This window comes from Aedes aegypti, chromosome 3, assembly GCF_002204515.2.
Source record: "Aedes aegypti strain LVP_AGWG chromosome 3, AaegL5.0 Primary Assembly, whole genome shotgun sequence".
Taxonomy (NCBI): Eukaryota; Metazoa; Arthropoda; class Insecta; order Diptera; family Culicidae; genus Aedes; species Aedes aegypti.
Window position 1 is genome coordinate 68,594,841 of NC_035109.1, and position 18,768 is coordinate 68,613,608.

General features: G+C 38.7%; 1 protein-coding gene and 2 long non-coding RNA genes across 10 annotated transcripts in view; 2 read left to right on the forward strand and 1 right to left on the reverse strand.

Moving 5' to 3' along the window:
- LOC5567521 (dynactin subunit 1) overlaps positions 1–5,649 on the forward strand; it is a 31,515-nt gene extending 25,866 nt beyond the window's left edge. For all 8 annotated transcript variants that reach the window (XM_021852852.1, XM_021852853.1, XM_021852855.1 and 5 more), the window contains 3 exons: positions 3,882–4,597; positions 4,655–4,794; positions 4,860–5,649. In XM_021852852.1, the coding sequence (XP_021708544.1) occupies positions 3,882–4,597; positions 4,655–4,794; positions 4,860–5,320 (1,317 nt within the window). In that variant the 3' untranslated portion in view covers positions 5,321–5,649. The remainder of the gene's footprint in view (positions 1–3,881; positions 4,598–4,654; positions 4,795–4,859) is intronic.
- A 2,356-nt stretch (positions 5,650–8,005) lies between these two features.
- Positions 8,006–8,705, forward strand: LOC110678625. Its single transcript, XR_002501787.1, has 2 exons — positions 8,006–8,432; positions 8,504–8,705. It is a non-coding gene; the product is annotated as an uncharacterized LOC110678625 (long non-coding RNA).
- Positions 8,706–17,821: 9,116 nt separating this feature from the next.
- LOC5567520 lies at positions 17,822–18,319 on the reverse strand. The gene is made up of 2 exons (XR_002502238.1): positions 18,142–18,319; positions 17,822–18,075 (listed from the first exon to the last, which is right to left on the reverse strand). It is a non-coding gene; the product is annotated as an uncharacterized LOC5567520 (long non-coding RNA).
- Between the last annotated feature and the right edge of the window lie 449 nt (positions 18,320–18,768).

Sequence of the window (18,768 nt, forward strand, 5' to 3'; positions counted from 1 at the left end):
AGGATTCCTCCAGAAACTTGTCCAGGGCTCACGCCTTTCTAAATATAGGAAAGCGCTTTGCTTTGACGAATGTTAGGACAAACAATGTTGTTTGTGAATTGATAGTACTATGATTGTTTTCAACAACTCGATTATTGAGATTATGCACAATATTTATCTGATTCCATTTTTTTTGAGTTCGTCAAAAAATAATGACGTTCTGGAGCTAATATGCTAACTATTATGAGAAAGGATTTAATTTTACAGAAATTCTGCTGTAAATTTATCCTTAAATCCCACACTGTAGGTATTTTGAATTATAGCTTTTTGAATTTTTGGTTCTGCCAGGAATTTTACCAGAACCTTCTAAAGATGTAATCACGACTGTTTTTTAGGAATTCCACAAATGTGGAAAATCTTTCAATGTTAGCGTTTACGTAATAAATTAATGCTGCCTCAGAGACTTCAATATCAGGATGCTTCTTACCTTACCTTATCTTATAACAATGACATGATTTTTAATTACAAACCATTTATACCAATTTAATCTAATGTTATGAAATATTCCAAATTACCGCAGTTCAGTTTTGTAGTCACTTTTCAATCACTATTGGTAACTATCTTGTAGTCACTAAAGTCACTATTATTTCTCTGTCTGACCGCTATTAGCTCTGAGATGTGGGCACTTCAATCATTAGAATATTGTGTTGAGCAATCCTTGCTGAACTAGATTGAACAACTTCTATGGGGCTGTTCATAAATCACGTGGTATTTTTTTATGGATTTTCAGACCTCTCTCGAGTGTTTTTCTCCATACATTTTTTGTTTTAAATTTGTATGGACCGTGGTCTTTGGGAAGAACATACCTCCCATTACCTCTCCCCGCTAAATGACCTCGTGGTTTAGGAAATTGAGGAATCTCTGGAAGAGCACTTGGATATTGATCTCAACCCGATGTAAACATGCTGCAAAAAGAAATAACTCTCGAAAACTTATTCAAACAGACTCAAGTAAAAAAAGTATACAAACTTACTTTATCGATTCTACGTGTTTCGCAGACGAGATTCTACATATTTTGCTCTAAACCAACTCGATTTTTCACTTTTAGAACGTTTACTTTCCGGAATTACAAAACGACGAAAGTAAGATTTTCAACTTTCGCTACCTAACCACTACTTTCGCCGCTCCGCTGTATGGAGAGACAAAGTGACTTAACCACGAATCAAAACAAAACACTACTTGAGCCGATTTTACACTGGTACAAAAACGTCGAAAGTAACTGAATAAATCGGCTTATCATTTTGTAATACATTTTTTGTGGGAAATAACAGGAACTCCCTAGTTTTTGAATGCGAGCTTATTGTATGCAAAATTTAGGCAATGTACACGGCGAAAAAATGTGAAAAAGGTGATTCATTTTAAAACAGTTTTAGAAGACAGGTTGTGATTCTTCTGAATTAATTTTCTCAAAACTGTATGGAAGTTACTTACGTCGATTTGAAAAAGTAATCGAGAACTGTATTTCTAATTGATTGAGCTGAGAAGCAAGCTTGTTGCAGTAGAAAAGTAACGCTAAAAAGAAGAAAAAGCTCAACAAGTTTTCAGCGGAAGCCTCAAAATTCAAAATTCAAAATGATTTAAATGAAAATTCTATACTTCACTTCACTCGAAGAAAGAGCAATGGATTACTTGCTTCACTTAACACTTAACACTCATGGTTAATCAATAGAAGTTTAATCATGTCACTATATATGACGGGCTAGCCGTAACGCGGGTAGATCACCTTTTCGTGGTGCGTTACGGGGTAAGATCTACCAATTCGAACCCTAGTCCCATCTTGTTTGTCGGGCTAGGTTAATATGTTCCGGTAATTCAAGAATTTGCGGTACAAAGTCCTTGTTACTGGCAACAGTTTCTGTAATTGAATCTATTTTACCTAGCAGATGGTTAAAGACTCGGAGTTGGTCAGTCCCGAGACTACACTTGAAGCCAGGATAACAATCATAAGTATTAACTCAACAAGAACTGTTAATCTTTGGTAATTCAAGGACTACTAAACAAATTTTCTAGCTTGATTTTCGGTTTTGCTGCTAGCATAAAGTCCCTTTTTTCTAGTATTTTTCTGGGACTAAACTAAAAGCGAAACAAGGATGTGACTAGAGTTCCGTTGCATGGTCAAATATCAGTAGTACCGATTTGGTTCCTCAGAAATTTAATCGATTATGTTTGCTAAGGGGCGCGCCTTCGCTGAGATGTAAATTTCTATGAAGTGTGTAAATAGCGGGACCTTTTCATCATAGCCGATTTTTATCAATATCTGAGGAATCAAAACAAGAACTGTACAGAAATCGATGCTTCATTACCTATCAATGGAAATGGAGTAATGCGACATGCACTATACACTAAGGATACGGGTAACGTCACAATAGATCTAAATACTGGTCGCAGTGGCGCATCCGAACAGAGAAAAAAAAAATATATGACGGGGCCTTCCTTAGCCGAGTGGTTAGAGTCCGCGGCTACAAAGCAAAGCCATGCTGAAGGTGTCTGGGTTCGATTCCCGGTCTGTCCAGGATCGTTTCGTAATGGAAATTTCCTTAACTTCCCTGTGCATAGAGTATCATCGTACCTGCCACACGATATACGAATGCGAGAATGGCTACTTTGGCAAAGAAAGCTCTCATTTAATAATTGTGGAAGTGCATACTAAGCTGAGAAGCAGGCCCTGTACCAGTGAGGACGTTAATAGGCCTTTTCATGTGACAGATCCCTCTATGCATTTGCTAACACGGGCCTGTCATTTTCATAGAAGAAATGTCAAAGCGCCTCCCGATCTGCTGATTTGAGACGTCATTTGAATAGGCCTATGCCAAGAAGAAAAAGATATACGACGAAAGTAATTATACTTCAAATTTCTCTAAAATGAAAACTTTCATCCAAAAAATATTTGGTAGGCGTGATAGCCATCTACACTGTTCACAACCAGTATCAAATATTGTTGTTATTGTGATGTATGTAGTCCTAGGACGGTTCAAAATTTAAAAATGTTCGAGTATCCAATCTCCCATATGTTCCTTACCATCCTTGCCATAAAAATACTGTTCTGTGAAATTTTCAGCTTTCTAGGTGGTGATTTAAAGGTGGCCCAAAGACAATGTAGGTTTATATGGAAATTAGTATGGAGAAATTTTGAGATATGTTCCAAACACGCTAGTACTGTAATGTAAGTACAAACTTATTATCCCAAAACTTATTCTTCAAACCATAATAAATAAATTTGCTGAAGAGAGAAATTCAATCCGACGGATAGCAGAATAGATATTCATGAGTTTGTTTGCTATTATTTAGCTTAATATGGTATTATAGCCATGCAAACATGTATAAACATCCCAAACAAAATTAGCTTAAAAGAGATTTGTTTCTTCAGCAACATCCTTCATTAAGGTCCGAAGAATGAGTTTCCAATTTGGGATGAGATGTTTCTATTTACATTACAGTTTTAGCGTGTTTGGAATATTTCCATATAAACCTACATTGTCTTTGGGCCACTTTTAAATCATCACCTAGAAAGCTGATAATTTCACAGAACACCATTTTTATGGTACGGATGGTAAGGAGCATATGGGAGATTGGATTTTCAAACATTTTCAAAATTGGAATCGCCCTATTGTAACGATTGTAACCCATTTAAAAACTAAAATCTATAGCTAGGTGATGTACGAGGGGTCCACCAATTTGAGTTAATCAAAAGGCTTATCCTCTATTTTGAGCATACTCTAGCGAACAGCTACAAAACATTGGAATTCTAAAGATATGTGCCGATGGCAGCCTGGTTTCAGCGACAACTACACAATGATATTTGTTAAACAAAAATTACATCTAATTACTCTCTTTACCTGTAGGGAGGCGATGAGACCAGCGATTCTGGCCTACTCATGCAGTACATCATTCAGAACATCGAATCGGTGAAACAGCAGCTCAAACTAACCAAACGACGTCTACCTCAGGACGTCAGCATAACAAAATGCAATCTCTCTATGAACACGCTGCAGAACTTGAAGAAGACCGCCGAGTCCCTTAACAAGCTAATGAGTGTCATGTTCTACAGCGCCAAGCAGGTTATCCAAATGGTCACAGCCGATCCGGAGTCGGAAGTCTCCGTACCACACGACAAACTCTGGGAAATGTTGTCCAATGCTTGCGAAAAGGTCTACGAACAAGACGATCTAGGCCCTTCGCAGAACATCCGAACCGTACTGAGCAAGACCAGTACCGACATGAGTCAGTTGGCGCAATATCTGCTCGACCACGAGTACGAAATAATGTCCGGAACGAACGTCAAACCGGAGGAGAAACCCGTGGCCCCGATCATCCTACGCGCACAAGCCGTCAAGAAGCAGCTGGAGGAAACGAAAACACTCACAGCAACATTGGAGAACCGGGAAGCCGAAATTCGGCAGCTCAAGCTGGCGGCTAAACTCAAGCAAAACGAGCTGTCCGAAATGCAGATTCGCAAGGACTTGGCCGAGAAGAAGCTGTCGGTGCTTCAGCAGGATCACGAAACGAACACCGCCCGACTGCAGAAACAGTACGACGAAGTCTGCCAGCGGCTCAAACAGTATGATTTGAAAAGTTTAGTCTGGTTTAAAATTTCTTTAATCTACCCATATTTTAGGAAAGAGAAGGAATTCGAAGAAACTATGGATCATCTGCAAAACGATATCGATTCATTGGAAAGTGAAAAGAGCAGCCTGCGCGACAAACTCAAGTCCTACAGCTCAAAGAAAGGCGATCTCAAGACTACAACCGCTCTCGGTAGACACCTTCAAAATTTTCAGAAATTGACAATATATAATAACGAACGAATCTTTCTTTTCCAGATATCTCCGCCAGTTCACCCTACATTGCCCAGGAGCTATCGCTGCTCAAGAAGGCCTTCAAGGACGAACGCTCCGAGCGGTTGAAGGTTCAGGCCAACGAGTACAAGAAGATTCTTGCCAACCTGGAACCGCTGCACGTGCCGCAGCCCAAGGATGAACGAATCGAGCAGCTGGAGCAGGAGATCACCAAGGTAAAGCACGATTGGATAATGTCCCTCGTGCGCGGCGCAGAAATGCCCGCCACGCGGACCACCCAGGGCAGCGTGTCTAAGGCGATCATCGACCACGAGAATCAACAGAAGCGTAATCAGCAGCAGATTAAGTCGAAAGCCGAACAGCTGGCGTGCGAAATCATGGGCGAGTATCTGAGCAGGAAGCCTCACCGTGCGGCTCGGGGGGACTTTGCGATGTTCCCGTCGACCGAGCTGACTTCGGCGTTCAAAATGAACATCAAAGTTTAAGTGCGACCGACTGCTTATTGGTAAGGTAAGATTTATACTGTTTTAGGAGGATGTATGTTAAAAAAGTTATAAACAATTGCTTTCCACTTCTTTGAATACTATTAGTTTGTTTCGGAACATAAATCCCCCTATGCAGCGATTCGCAATCAAGATATGTCTTGATCGCATGTGATTGGTTTAGTAGTACTCGGAAACACGATTCCTAATTCCACACTTAAAGCTTACTTAGTGCTGTTTCCAGTTTAATTTGTTTGTGTTATTTATTACAACACTAGCGGTATAACATTCAATTAAAAATATATACTCAAACTATTATCATACAAACGAAATCCGTCCAGGTCTTTGTTACCTATAGAGAAATCCTTGTAGGGGAAAGTGGGGCAATATGGTATGTATGTATGTATGTATGTAGGTAGCCACCATCCTAGCTTGAGTCTTGCTCTGCATGCGGTTCCACTTAACAGTACAGTCAATTTTCATTATCAATCTGAATTCAACATACCATTGTATGAAGGGCCAAAATGGGGTGTGGCGGACCCGTAAGCAGAGACACTTACGCGAAACCCGCGGGAAATAGAGAATCTCCTTCCAATAATATGATCCAACGGAAAGTATAATGAAATTTGCAATACCTGTCAAGTTATCCACGGGATGGTTTGTTATAAGAAGGGCGCGTCAAATCCATTACAACTGTTGGGATAGGTCTTTGTTACCTATAGAGAAATCCTTGTAGGGGAAAGTGGGGCAATATGGTACACTCAAAATAATCCAAACATCATTGTTACGTGAAAACATACGTGGTTTTTTTCCATCGCACTTTTCACGTAGCTCTTACGTGAATCATAGGTAGCCCAGAATGAACGCATGAACTTTTGAACTTCGTCCATTCCACCGGCGCTACACGTAAGAGCTACGTGGATTTTCCGGTAGCCTTTACTAAGCGTTTCAATAGGACCTAGATGGTTTTGCATTAAATTTAACTGGAATTTTAATTAGAAAATGTAAACAAACCTAAAAGATTGTGCTACTTTTATATTTAATCTGAGCATTTTGAATCCTGTTTCCCAAATGTTGTGAGTTTGTTCTGTCTTGTTGTAGCCTTCGCGTGCTATAATTGATAGAGGTTATAAATCAGGTATAAAATATAAAGAAGCGCAGGGATTCTTCGGTATTCAAAGCATATTTACCTTGAAATCAATCTAACACAGGGTTTAAAGTTCAGCCGCTTCTGTAGTTCTTCAAAAATCAAGCTGGTGCCATCCTAGGATTTGCGCTCAACACCGAATGTACGTACAATATGCAGATGTCAAAATGAACTTAGGCACCTACGTGAATTTCATGAATGGCTTAGTGATCTTTATCTTAGTCAGGTGAAGTGGAGGCAAAATGAATTTGGAATGATCTGCGTGATTTTTCATGTAGCAATGACGTTTGGATTTTTTTTTTAGTGTACAATATGGGCCACCTTTGTTTTGAGCTTGAAAAACAGATTTTAACCCACACGATGTCAAGATCATCATAGAAGATTTTAAGCTTAGGTTGGCCAGGAGGAGGAGTTCAGACCGACGATTGGAAAGTTCAGCGCCCACCGGCTGACTAACGAAAACGGCATACGACTGTTTTTTACCGCCTCCAAGAATATCGTAGCACCTTTTTCCAGCACACCCTCCCGTATCGGTACACCTGGAGATCATTCCAGCAGACAGAATCGCAAATCGACCACGTTTTGATCGATGGACAGCACTTCTCCGATATAACCGACGTCAGAACCTATCCGGCGCTAACATTGACTCCGACCTTTACCTGGTGATGGCGAAACTGCGCCCAAAACTATCCGTCATCAACGATGTACGGTACCGACGCCCGCCTCGGTGCAATCTAGCGCGACTGAAACAGCGGGCTGTCACCAATGCGTACGCGCAGTATCTTGAGGCAGCATTGTCGGATGAGGACGAACTCGATGGGGCCCGTATTGAGGACTGCTGGAGGAGCAGCCATCACCTACTCACGTTTTCGAAGGCACTAAACTGGAGAAATTGTTGGCAGACGTTTCTGATCTTCTTATTTTAAGCTTTCTGCTAGTGCACAAAGCCGAAATAAAAAGTTCACTGTTGTTGGATGCTTACTTCGCGAGATTTGTGCCTTTGAAGTTTCAGTGCAATCTTAGAAGTTGATTCCAAACTGTGTCACCTTAATGACACTGCCGAAAGCTATTATTAGTTTGTTTATTTGAGGCTCAGTCGAGTTTACCGTTTTACGGAGCCAAAATTCATTTTTTTGTATTCACAATTATTTACTTTTCAGTACAAAAATTAGTACGTGATGGAGCCAAGGTACTCATGGCAAGTCTAGGTTAATGGTCACAATTTTTGTAAGGAAAGACATTGTAAGAATAGGGTTTAGGGTTCTCTGCAGCTCACCCGGGAGATATATCATAGTAGCTCTATTATCGTGTCATGGCGTCGGGATCTATGTAGATGAAAAAACCGAATTTAGTACTATACCATTTAATTCCACTAGAGTTTGTATCCTTTGACAGATACGCGTATTTCGACCTCAACTGTAAGGCCGTCTTCAGTGTCGTGTACTAGACTCGGGATCTATTTCATGCCGGTCATACCTCGGGCCGCAAGGGTATCCATAAGTTGCGGTCTGAAGGCGTCCATATCCGGACATTGCCAAACTACGTGATCGATGTACACTCAAAATAATCCACATGTCAAGGCTACGTGAAAATTCACGTAGATCCCTGTAAAATGAACTTTTCCTCAATTTACCTGACAACGGTAACAATCATCTAACCGTTGGTAAGGATGAAATGAGACTTCAGTAATATTTACTGTTAATGATCATCACTCCTACGTGAAAATCACGTACCCCACTTAGATTCATTTCGATAGGTAGTTCATTCTGTGTTGTGGTTTGATATTTGACATTTCATATCACGTTCATCATTTGTTGTGCTCGAGATGGTGAAGATGAGGTCAGTTGTTCCTGAAAGAATTTCTCATTTTGAAGTATGGAGGCGAATTGCAAATCAAATCAGCATCAGATTTTTGAGCCCGAAGAGTTTTTGCGGCACTTGATTGATTTGTTTCATTCTACCCAAAGCGTAAGTATTTAAAATGTTTTTTTTTTTTTGCACTGTTTCATCAAATCTATCGACATTGTGTGATTCTGCAGGAGCTGTGTAAATCTGGATCTGCGGACAACCTCGGTACCAAGTTGTATACCCGTTAAACATCTACTGAACAAAGCACCACTATCCAGCGAAGCACCTAGTAACTCGGTCGGAACTACAATGCCATCGATTTAATATAATAAAACACTTTTCTTCAGATAGTTGAACCTTTTTTGAGTTAAATAAACCTTATGAAAATCAAAATGAAGCAGAGTAATTACTATGAAAATTGTTGATGGATTTTACGGGAACATCATCTAGCATGTACTGGAACGGCTTGTGAAAGATACGTGAGAAATCACGTAGCTGTTACGTGAAACTTTGGTGGAAATGACGATGCTGAAGTGTTCATGCGTTCATTCTGTGTCACCTATGATCCACGTAAGTGCTACGTGAAAAGAGGGATGGAAAAAAAACCACGTATGTTTTCACGTAACAGTGACGTTTGAATTATTTTGAGTGTAATCATATCCGGAACCATACCAGTTACAAATATTGCTCACCGCGAGGTTAAACCTGTGCAAATGTGCATCTAGCGAGTAATGGTTGGTCTTGTCTGTCAAAAGCATTGTCAGATACGTGAAATGGAATTCAAGAAAACGATTGGTTCGACCGAGCAGTGCCAGGAGGTTTTGGATGAGAAAAATGAGAAAAACACGTGCTGCAAACTGCAATGCTGCAGTATGGTACGTGGCAGAACATGGAACGATACAGAATGAAGCGGAAACAGCAAACCCGCCTATTCTGGGATAAAACCAGCTCGGAAGAGGTGGAATGCCAAGAGATGGAGAGACTGTACCGTTCACAAGAAACGCTGAAGTTCTATAAAAGCACAACGCATTCCGCGAGCTGAAATGTGCAGGAACAAGGATGGGAGCATTTTGACGGACGGACGCGAGGTGATCGAAAGGTGGAAGCAGCACTACGATGAACACCTGAATGGCGGAGAGAACACAGGCACAGAAGGTCAGGACAGTGAAGGTGATAGGTCAGCATAGCGGATAGTTGAAACCAACCAGCTCCCACGATGGGGAAGTTAAGGATGTCATTCAACAGCTCAAGAACAACAAGGCCGCTGGCAAGAATGGTATCGGAGCCGAACTCGTCAAGATTGGCCCGGAGAGGTCCCGAATAAAGTGAAATTTCACGTCGATCAGTTTTACCTATTTGGTTTCCTCCTCTTTGGTCATGGCGATGGCACCCTGGTTGTCTTCAAATATCGGAACAGGGCACAGATTCTTGGCTTCAGACAAATCAGTCATTATACCGGTCATCCAAATTACCTCGCTGATGCAGATACTCATCGCTTCGTATTCAGCCTCTGTTGATAACAACGCAACGATTCGTTGCTTCTTTGAAGACCAAGCCACGGTACAGCCAAATACTTTTAGTAGATAACCTGAGACACACTTCCTATCTGATTCATCTCCTGCATAATCAGCATCAACGAATCCATATGTCGGTGATTTATGTGGATTTCTCTTGTATATCAGTTGATGATGCTTTGTCCCTTTTAAGTATGGCTTCGCTTGTTGCCAATGATCAGGTCCTGCTGCATCTTGGAATCTTGATAAACAGCCAACGATATAGCACAGGGCTGGTCGTGTCCCCATCATAATGTACATCAAGCATCCAAATAGCTCTCTTTACGGGTATTGGCAATCTCCCTTTGCTCGTGTAAGCTGTAGTCGCACTTCAGCAGGTGTTTTGCACGCTTTGCATTCTTGCATCTCGAATCGCCGCAGGATCTTTTCAATAAGCCTGGTTTGGAAAAGTTTCATGACGCCTCTTGCGCGGTATCTCTTCACCTTGACCCTAAAAAGTGATTTAAGTGGACCCGGTCAACCAGTCAGTGATTTTCGATAGCAATCGATATCGATTTGTTTTGAATCGTTAGCGATCGCCATCGTTGGACAAAGATCTATGAAGAATAATGAAGACTGGTTGATCGGGGACCGATGTCAGGCATCTCGAATTCGCTTGATTTCTTTCACCGTTGCTCTAGTCGTCGCCACGATCAACAAGTCATTTACATATGCTATAATATAAACGATCTCTTCTTTTTGTTGACGCACTTAGAGGCAATAATCATGATTCGGCCGAACGAAACCTTGATCCCGGAGAAAATTATTGAAACGATTGTTCCGTATACTGCGTTGTCCAGTGCTTCACCCCAAAGGTACTTTAAAGCTCCATACTAAACATAAACGGTTGAAAAGATTGAAACGTTCAGCGACCTCATTGTGCTATGGTGTATAACCTACCGTTGATTCCACCTGGATGCCATGTTGCTCATACAGTATGGCCCATAAAAAATGCGAAAATAGTCATATCATGTTTTATGGTAGTTTTTACATAGAAAATGTGAATGAAGCATAAATATAATTCATTACTTGTATTGTTTAATCTATTTAGACTCAGTTTTTCACTTTCGACATGATTTTTATCTGTTATTGACCGTTCAGTTCCTAACTGTTCGCGACCGTTTGAAACAGTCGTCGTTCTAAACGGTCGGTGAAACAGTCGCTGTCAGATTTGGCAGCAACAACGAGCGAGAAGATTTTCGCGCCCAAACTAGTTCCTCTACTCTTTCAAGTAGAGCAACAAGGACAGCAGAGTGGGCGTCGAGTCAGATTTCCAAAACAGCTGTTGTAGACACTCGGCTGCCGGCTGCACGGCTCGGAAAATGAGGGGTGGTTGAATGAAATGTTTATCAAAGTATGTTTCACTAAACAATATTCAACTTGTGATAAATGTTTCTAATGCTCAAAATACAGGTTCAATGAAACAATTCAATAAAGGGCAATAGTTTATTGCGCGTAAGGTATGTATAGTTATCCTAATTATGTGTTTCAACAACATTGTCAACATTGTTTCATCTGGATTGAGATTCCCCTCGATTTCCGACGACTGTTTTGAACAGTCTTTTAAATAGACGGGATAATCCAACATTGAAGTGGATATACAATACTTTCACCTTACCAGAGAGGAATTGGAAGCATACCTTCAAATTTGATTATGCGGACGTCGAGTTCAATATCTGTGTGATGAAAGCTTCTAAAACATCAACGATGGCGTGGGATTTTTCACAGGCCTTGTCTCCAGCATACGCCCATATCAAATAATATAATTGGTTCATACCTGGGTCATTGGAGACTATTTTCGAAAAAACGGCTCATTTTAGAGAGCTTTGGTTGAACCTTCATATAAGTGTAATAAGCAGCTCCGTTTTGCTCAAATCCCATGAGCTAGTATTGATATAAGTTGTCTTTAGCCGAAGGAACAAATTTCATCCTCAAAAATCTGTTATAGGCCTCCGTACTTATTTTTTATTCAACTTTAACAAAAAATAAAGGCATTTCAAACCTATAAGACGCAAATGCCCTCAACATTATAACCCTGGTAAAATATTTTATTGTGACCATGAAAAACATGTTCTCTAAAAACTCCTCCATCCTCTGAAACCAAACAAACTAAAATTTTCAACAATAAGTTTATCACCAGAGTATACGACAATCAGACGCTGTTTCTAGCTTTGGGCGGACAAAACCTTTGAACTTATTTGCTTTATTGTATTAATTTGATCAGTAAGAAAAATATGACAAAAATGGTCCTGGATAGCGAAGTTGTGTCAGAATATACTACAATAATCAGAAATTACATTACCCTTCAAAAACAATGGAAATAACGCTTGTTGATGCTATATTCACGTTCTAACAATTTTCGCATTTTTTTTTGGGCCATACTGTAATAAGTCAACTGGGAGCTGCTAAAGTATTTATTCATGTCCTAGACAACATCTCAAGGCTGCTATTTGGACACCGAATTTTGCAGTTGCCATTGCTTGATAGATCTTGAAATATTCAAAATCTAGTCCTTTCGCTTCATGAGGTATACCACGGCGAAATGAGTGTTATCATCCAGGAACGTCACGAAGTACTGGTAAACATCAAATGCGGCCAATGTAATTTTTCCACAAACGTCCGTGTGAGCTCTCTCCAGTGGCTCGATGGTTTAAATGTCCAAAGCGCTTGTGCCACAAATCCTGCTTGCTGACCCCATCATCGGTTATCAAGACGGTACCAACAATTTCCACATCCATGGTCAAATAATACGGATTATGTTGCTTGGTGGCCTCACCGATTATCTCCCCGTCTTTGGTCAGGATGGCACAATTCTTCAAAAATTCGACATTAACTTCAACGTTGGGAGCGGTCAACGAGATCAGGTTGAATTTCAAATTTGGAACGAACAAAACATTGCTTATGGCCAAACGAACTTGGCCGCTTCGTGTCGATACGATACCTTTGATAATTCTTTGCTGTGCGCCCTTCGTACTGCCATTGTCGATCGCTTTGTCAATCGTGACAGGTTCAGCAAGTATCTCCATTCCCCTGAACACTCCAGCTTCTTTGCCCATGTGCCTTTTCCAAATCGAGAATCCACACTATCTTGCTCTTCACACTTAAACTTACAGTCGTTACGGAACCAATCAACGCGACTTCACGATCTGGAGCATGCGCTCGTAGTTGTTGTTCTTTAGATTTCGGACATGTTGACCGCTTGTGGCTAAAGGCTCTGCAACTGTAGCACTTTTCAGCAAATTTCGGTTTACCTTCACGGATTCCTTTCTTTTGCTTCTCGGTCCTTGCTGCCAGTGCCGTCCCGTCGGGTATATTTGATAGTCCGCTTCATGTATCACGACCGTTTCGCTCCTGTTCTTCAGCCAACAAACTACTTTTCACTGTTGCCAGGATGAACTGTTTTTCTTTCAATTTATTGTCAATTGCCGTAGTGACGACGTCGTACGAAGCTGGCACGACGAGATACACAGTTGGCTCACCTGGTCCTGACAAGCGACCTCTGGATGTATGTTTGGACCGCAAATCCCTTCTTTGCAAACGCAAACGACTCCAAAGACTTCCACATGGCCGGTAGTCTTCTACGGGCATAAAATGAGTACCATGCTCGATGATGACCTGCAAGCTCTTGAGGTTTTCAAATGCCGGGTGCTTAGGACGATCTTCGGCGTCGTACAGGAGAACGGTTTGTGGCGGCGAAGGATAAACCACGAGCTCGCCCTGCTATACGGCGAACCCAGTATCCAGAAGGTGGCCAAAGCTGGAAGGATACGCTGGGCAGGGCATGTTGCAAGAATGCCGAACAACAGCCCTGTAAAGATGATGTTCGCTTCGAATCCGGTCGGATCAAGAATGCGTTGGGCGCAGCGAGCTAGGTGAATTGACCAGGTGCAGGCTAGGACCTGGTGAGCGTGGTTCGCAGTCGAGGGTGGAGAGAAGTGGTCATGAACCGAGTGAATTGGCGTAATACTGTTGGCGAGGTTTTATCAAGTTTATTGATGTAGAACCAAATAAATAAGCTATAGTATAGAAGTGCTCCTTATTGCAAAGTTTCAATTCATTCTTGGTTACGTCGGATCGAAGTTCCGATCGAACCCATGCACATTGGGGAAATCCGAACCCAAAGGTGGAAAAAATTGATAACTTTCACAATAGAAAGACTAAAAATAAGTTTTATAGCTTGTTCGAAAGGAAATTTTTTCAGGAATCGATTGGTGATGGTTTCATAAACGTGTGATCGCTCTGGGATAAGCAATGGTGCCCGTTTTGCCCTGATTCCTTGGAAATTTCTGATTTTCATGTTGTTTTGTGTAAAATTGTTTTATTATGGAGATTATTTCCGATGAACTCCGTCATTTCTAGTCCATTCAACAATGTTCAACAGAGAACGTCATAAAAATATGGAAATTTAGGGGATTATGGGGCCAAATGAACAGTAAAATATTTTTGAGGAGGATTTTTTGTTTTTCATTTTTTCAACGTGTTTTTTATTGAAATAAATACTAAAATAGTAAAATAACCATAAATATAGCTTGCAGAAAAAAGTTGTAGTGAAATTTATAGAAAATATATGATAATTAATTATGCTCTTTGCACAGGATTGTGAATAATTTACCTTCTTATATCACAAATTGCAAACATTTCCAAACGATATGCGATAGTTTGGGTACACGATATTGATCTAAATGATTGCCGTTAGCCTTATTGATAGCAGATAGTGGGAGCATATAGTTTTTTTTTGGCTATTTTTGCCCCGATTCCCCTAAAAACGATTTGTTTCATAATTAATTGAACAGATATCTCCGAATCAAATTTATTATTTACTAAATTGTTTATACAGTATTTCAATAATAAAACATAGGAGATTATGGGGATTTTTACACATAAATTGAAAAAAAAATAAACAAAACAAGTAAAAAACTCAAAAATGAATCCACTAAGAAACCTTTTGCAGTTTTTTTTCTGACTGAAACAAATCACTCAGGATTACGTTAGTTACACAAGCATAACTGTAGAAATTTGATGAGAGTAAAATTGCATTTTACACGAAATTATTTGGGAAATAATTTTGTCTTTTTACAAATGTTTATTATAACAATATTCGGCAGTGGGGTTTTTGAAAACTACAAAGCTCATATTTGGTAAGAGTATGCATCGTATTAAAGTGTTTCTTATTGCGAAGTTTCAGACAATTGAAATACTGAAAAATTCCCCCTTGCCAAAGTGAATTATGGAAGTTCCTATGTACCTCTACACCCTACTACAGAAATAGTGGTCATAAAAGTGAACAAACAAAGTCTTCCATATATTTAAATATGGCACATTTGTATTGTATAAGATGTAGTAGTTGCAATGCTCAATTCTCAATATTTTTCAAACTCATTTATCCATTTCATTAGTATAATTTATGTTTTGTTTGTTATGTGGCCTGCTTATTCAACGAAATGAAAACAAACTAAGATATATAAATACATGCTATCTGGTGACTCAGCGTTTATCATTTTGTTATTCAAGTTTGTTCGTACTCTTTTATGAAAACATATAAAACAAGAAAATAATTTCTTTATGTTATGCATTTTAGAAAGCTATTGAACATGCTTAACATTCAGTCAAACAGATGTAACCATAATAACTGTTTACAATATTAACACAGTATGATTCACCAAGAGGGACATAAATGTCAACTAACAAGCAATCTGTTTGTAGAGGGCGGAAACATAACAAACATAGTAGTATATATTATACTAATTGAATGAATGATCGATTTTGGAAAAAATCTAGAATTGAGCATGGTTAGCAACTGCATTTTCACTTTTATTGTCACTTTTTCTCTAGTGTATGATGGCAATTGAAATATTGTAATACCAAATATCCGTAAAAAGACAAAATTATTCCCGAATAATTTCTTGTAAAATACAATTTAACTTTCATGAAATTACTACAGTAGTGATTGTGTAACTAACCTGATATGTAATTTGTTTCAATCAGAAGAAAACGACAGATGGTTTCTTGGTGAATTCATTTTTGTTTTTTGGTTATTTTTTTATTTGTTTGTAAAAGATCCTCTTACGTTTATGCTTTAAATACGTTTTATGCTTTAAATATTGTATTAGATACAGAATAAACAAATCAGTACATAATAAATTTAATTTTGAGATATCTGTTTAATTAATTCTGAACTAAATCGTTTTTAGGGGAATTGGGGCAAAAATAGCCAAAAAGCTATATGCTCCCACTACCTGCTATCAATGAGGCTAACGGCAATCGATCATTTAGATCAGTGTTTCCCAAACTTTTTTGACTTTCGCCCCCTTGAGACCAATATTTTTTGAAATCGCCCCCCTGATACGAAATTTAATCATTTGTATTAAGTAGTAAACTTACGTTGAAGTATTGATCAAAATCTCATCATAAGTGTCAATCATTGTACTTCATTTAAAATACCCCAAAGAGAATGTCTTCTAATTGTATATCCATAAAAGAGTTGTGCAATATCTATGTTATGCATCAATTGTTTTCGTATCAAGAAATCTATTTTTTTGGCTACTGGTCGATCAACGAAACAATTGTAGTTCACTTTGCTTTTTGTCTTCTTTTAAAAGTTTATTAAGTTGTAGAAATACATTTAAGAATTTTTTTAATACATTCTCGGCAGTTCTGGAAACAGCCCAATCTAAAGTCTGTTCTGATTTAAAATTCATAAATTTCGAAAAGATTTGTACAAATTTGCAAACATTATCGCAAACATAAAAATAATACAATTTATAAAAAAATATAAGTAAACTCAGACTATTCTTCAAATTTCCATTCACCGTCATATAACGTTCAGCGCAAATTTTATTTTTCAGGCTTTGATCCATGCACTTTTATGACACCAAGGCCTATTTTTAAAAACAAAATATCAAAATGAGTAGTGAAATAAATGCGTGAGAAGCAATAAAACTTAATCTGCCCTATTCCAAAGATCGCCAAAAAGCTACCAAACATTACATTAAACTTGGAAATAAATTTGAAATATCGCTGGAAGTTCTCACATATTTTCTTCTATCAAAATACATTAAATGTTATATTAGTCAAAAACCATTCAGATCTCAATTAAAATTGTCAAATTTGTCTATCATAACTAAAAATCAAGCGCGTTTAGAGGTACACACAAGAACAGATGAAATAGTTAGGAGTTAAATTTTTTTTTTCAGATGTAGATGCTTTCATTGAAATATGAGTGTCTCTTACAAACTTTGAATTAATTATTGTTTTTCAATTTCTGTCATCCCATAATTTTCGCCCCCTTTCTAACATTTTCGCCCCCCAAATTCAGTTTTATAAATTTTCGCCCCCTTGCACCTGAAAATCGCCCCCCGGGGGGCGAATTCGCCCACTTTGGGAATCACTGATTTAGATCAATAACGTGTACCCCAACTATTGCATATCGTTTGGAAATGTTTGGAATTTGTGATATAAGAAGGTTAATTATTCACAATATTGTGCATAGAGCATAATTAATTATCATACATTTCTTATAAATTTCACTACAACTTATTTCTGCAAGCTACATTTATGGTTATTTTACTATTTTAGTATTTATTTCAATAAAAAAAACACGTTGAAAAAATGAAAAACAATAAATCCTCTTAAAAAAATATTTCATTGTTCATTTGGCCCTTTAATCCCCTAAATTTCCATTTTTTATAAGGTTATCTATCACTCAAAATAATCCAAACGTCATTGTTACGTGAAAACATACGTGGTTTTTTTCCATCCCTCTTTTCACGTAGCACTTACGTGGATCATAGGTGATACAGAATGAACGCATGAATACTTCAGCATCGTCACTTCCACCGAAGTTTCACGTAACAGCTACGTGAATTCTCCCGTATCTTTCACAAGCCGTTCCAGTACATGCTAGATGATGTTCCCGTAAAATCCATCAACAATTTCCATAGTAATTACTCTGCTTCATTTTGAATTTCATAAGGTTTATTTAAATCAAAAAGGGTTCAACCAAAGGTTCAACTATCTGAAGAAAAGTGTTTTATTATATCAAATCGATGACATTGTTCTCCAATTCGTTACAGCCACACGTATTTAGTACCTAGATAGTTTCGAACGAGTTACTAGGAACTTCGTTGGGTAGCGGTGCTTTGTTCAGTAGATGTTTAACGGGTATACAACTTGGTTCCCAGGTTGTCCGCAGTTCCAGATTTACTCAGCTCCTGCAGAATCACACAATGTCGATAGATTTGATAAAACAGTGCAAAAATAAACATTTCAATACTTACGCTTTGGGTAGAATGAAACAAATCAATCAAGTGCCGCAAAAACTCTTCGGGCTCAAAAATCTGATGCTGATTTGGTTTGCAATTCGCCTCCATACTTCAAAATGAGAAATTCTTTTAGGAACAACTGACCTCATCGCCATCTTGAGCACAACAAATGATGAACGTGATATGAAATGTCAAATATCAAACCACAACACAGAATGAACTACCTATCGAAATGAATCTAAGTGGGGTACGTGATTTTTACGTAGGAGTGATGATAATTAACAGTAAACATTACTGAAGTCTCATTTCATCCTTACCAACGATTAGATGATTATTACCGTTGTCAGGTAAATTAAGAAAAAGTTCATTTTATAGGGATCTACGTGAATTTTCACGTAGCCTTGACATGTGGATTATTTTGAGTGTATAAAAAAATGTTGGGTGAATTAGGGATGATGGAATTCATCGGAAATATTCTCCACAATAAAACAATTTTACACAAAACAACATGAAAAACAAAATTTTTCAAGGAATCGGGGTAAAACGGGCACCATTGCTTATCCCAGAGCGGTCCCACATTCATGAAACCATCACCAATCGATTCCTGAGAAAATTTCCTTTCGAACAAGCTATAAAACTTAT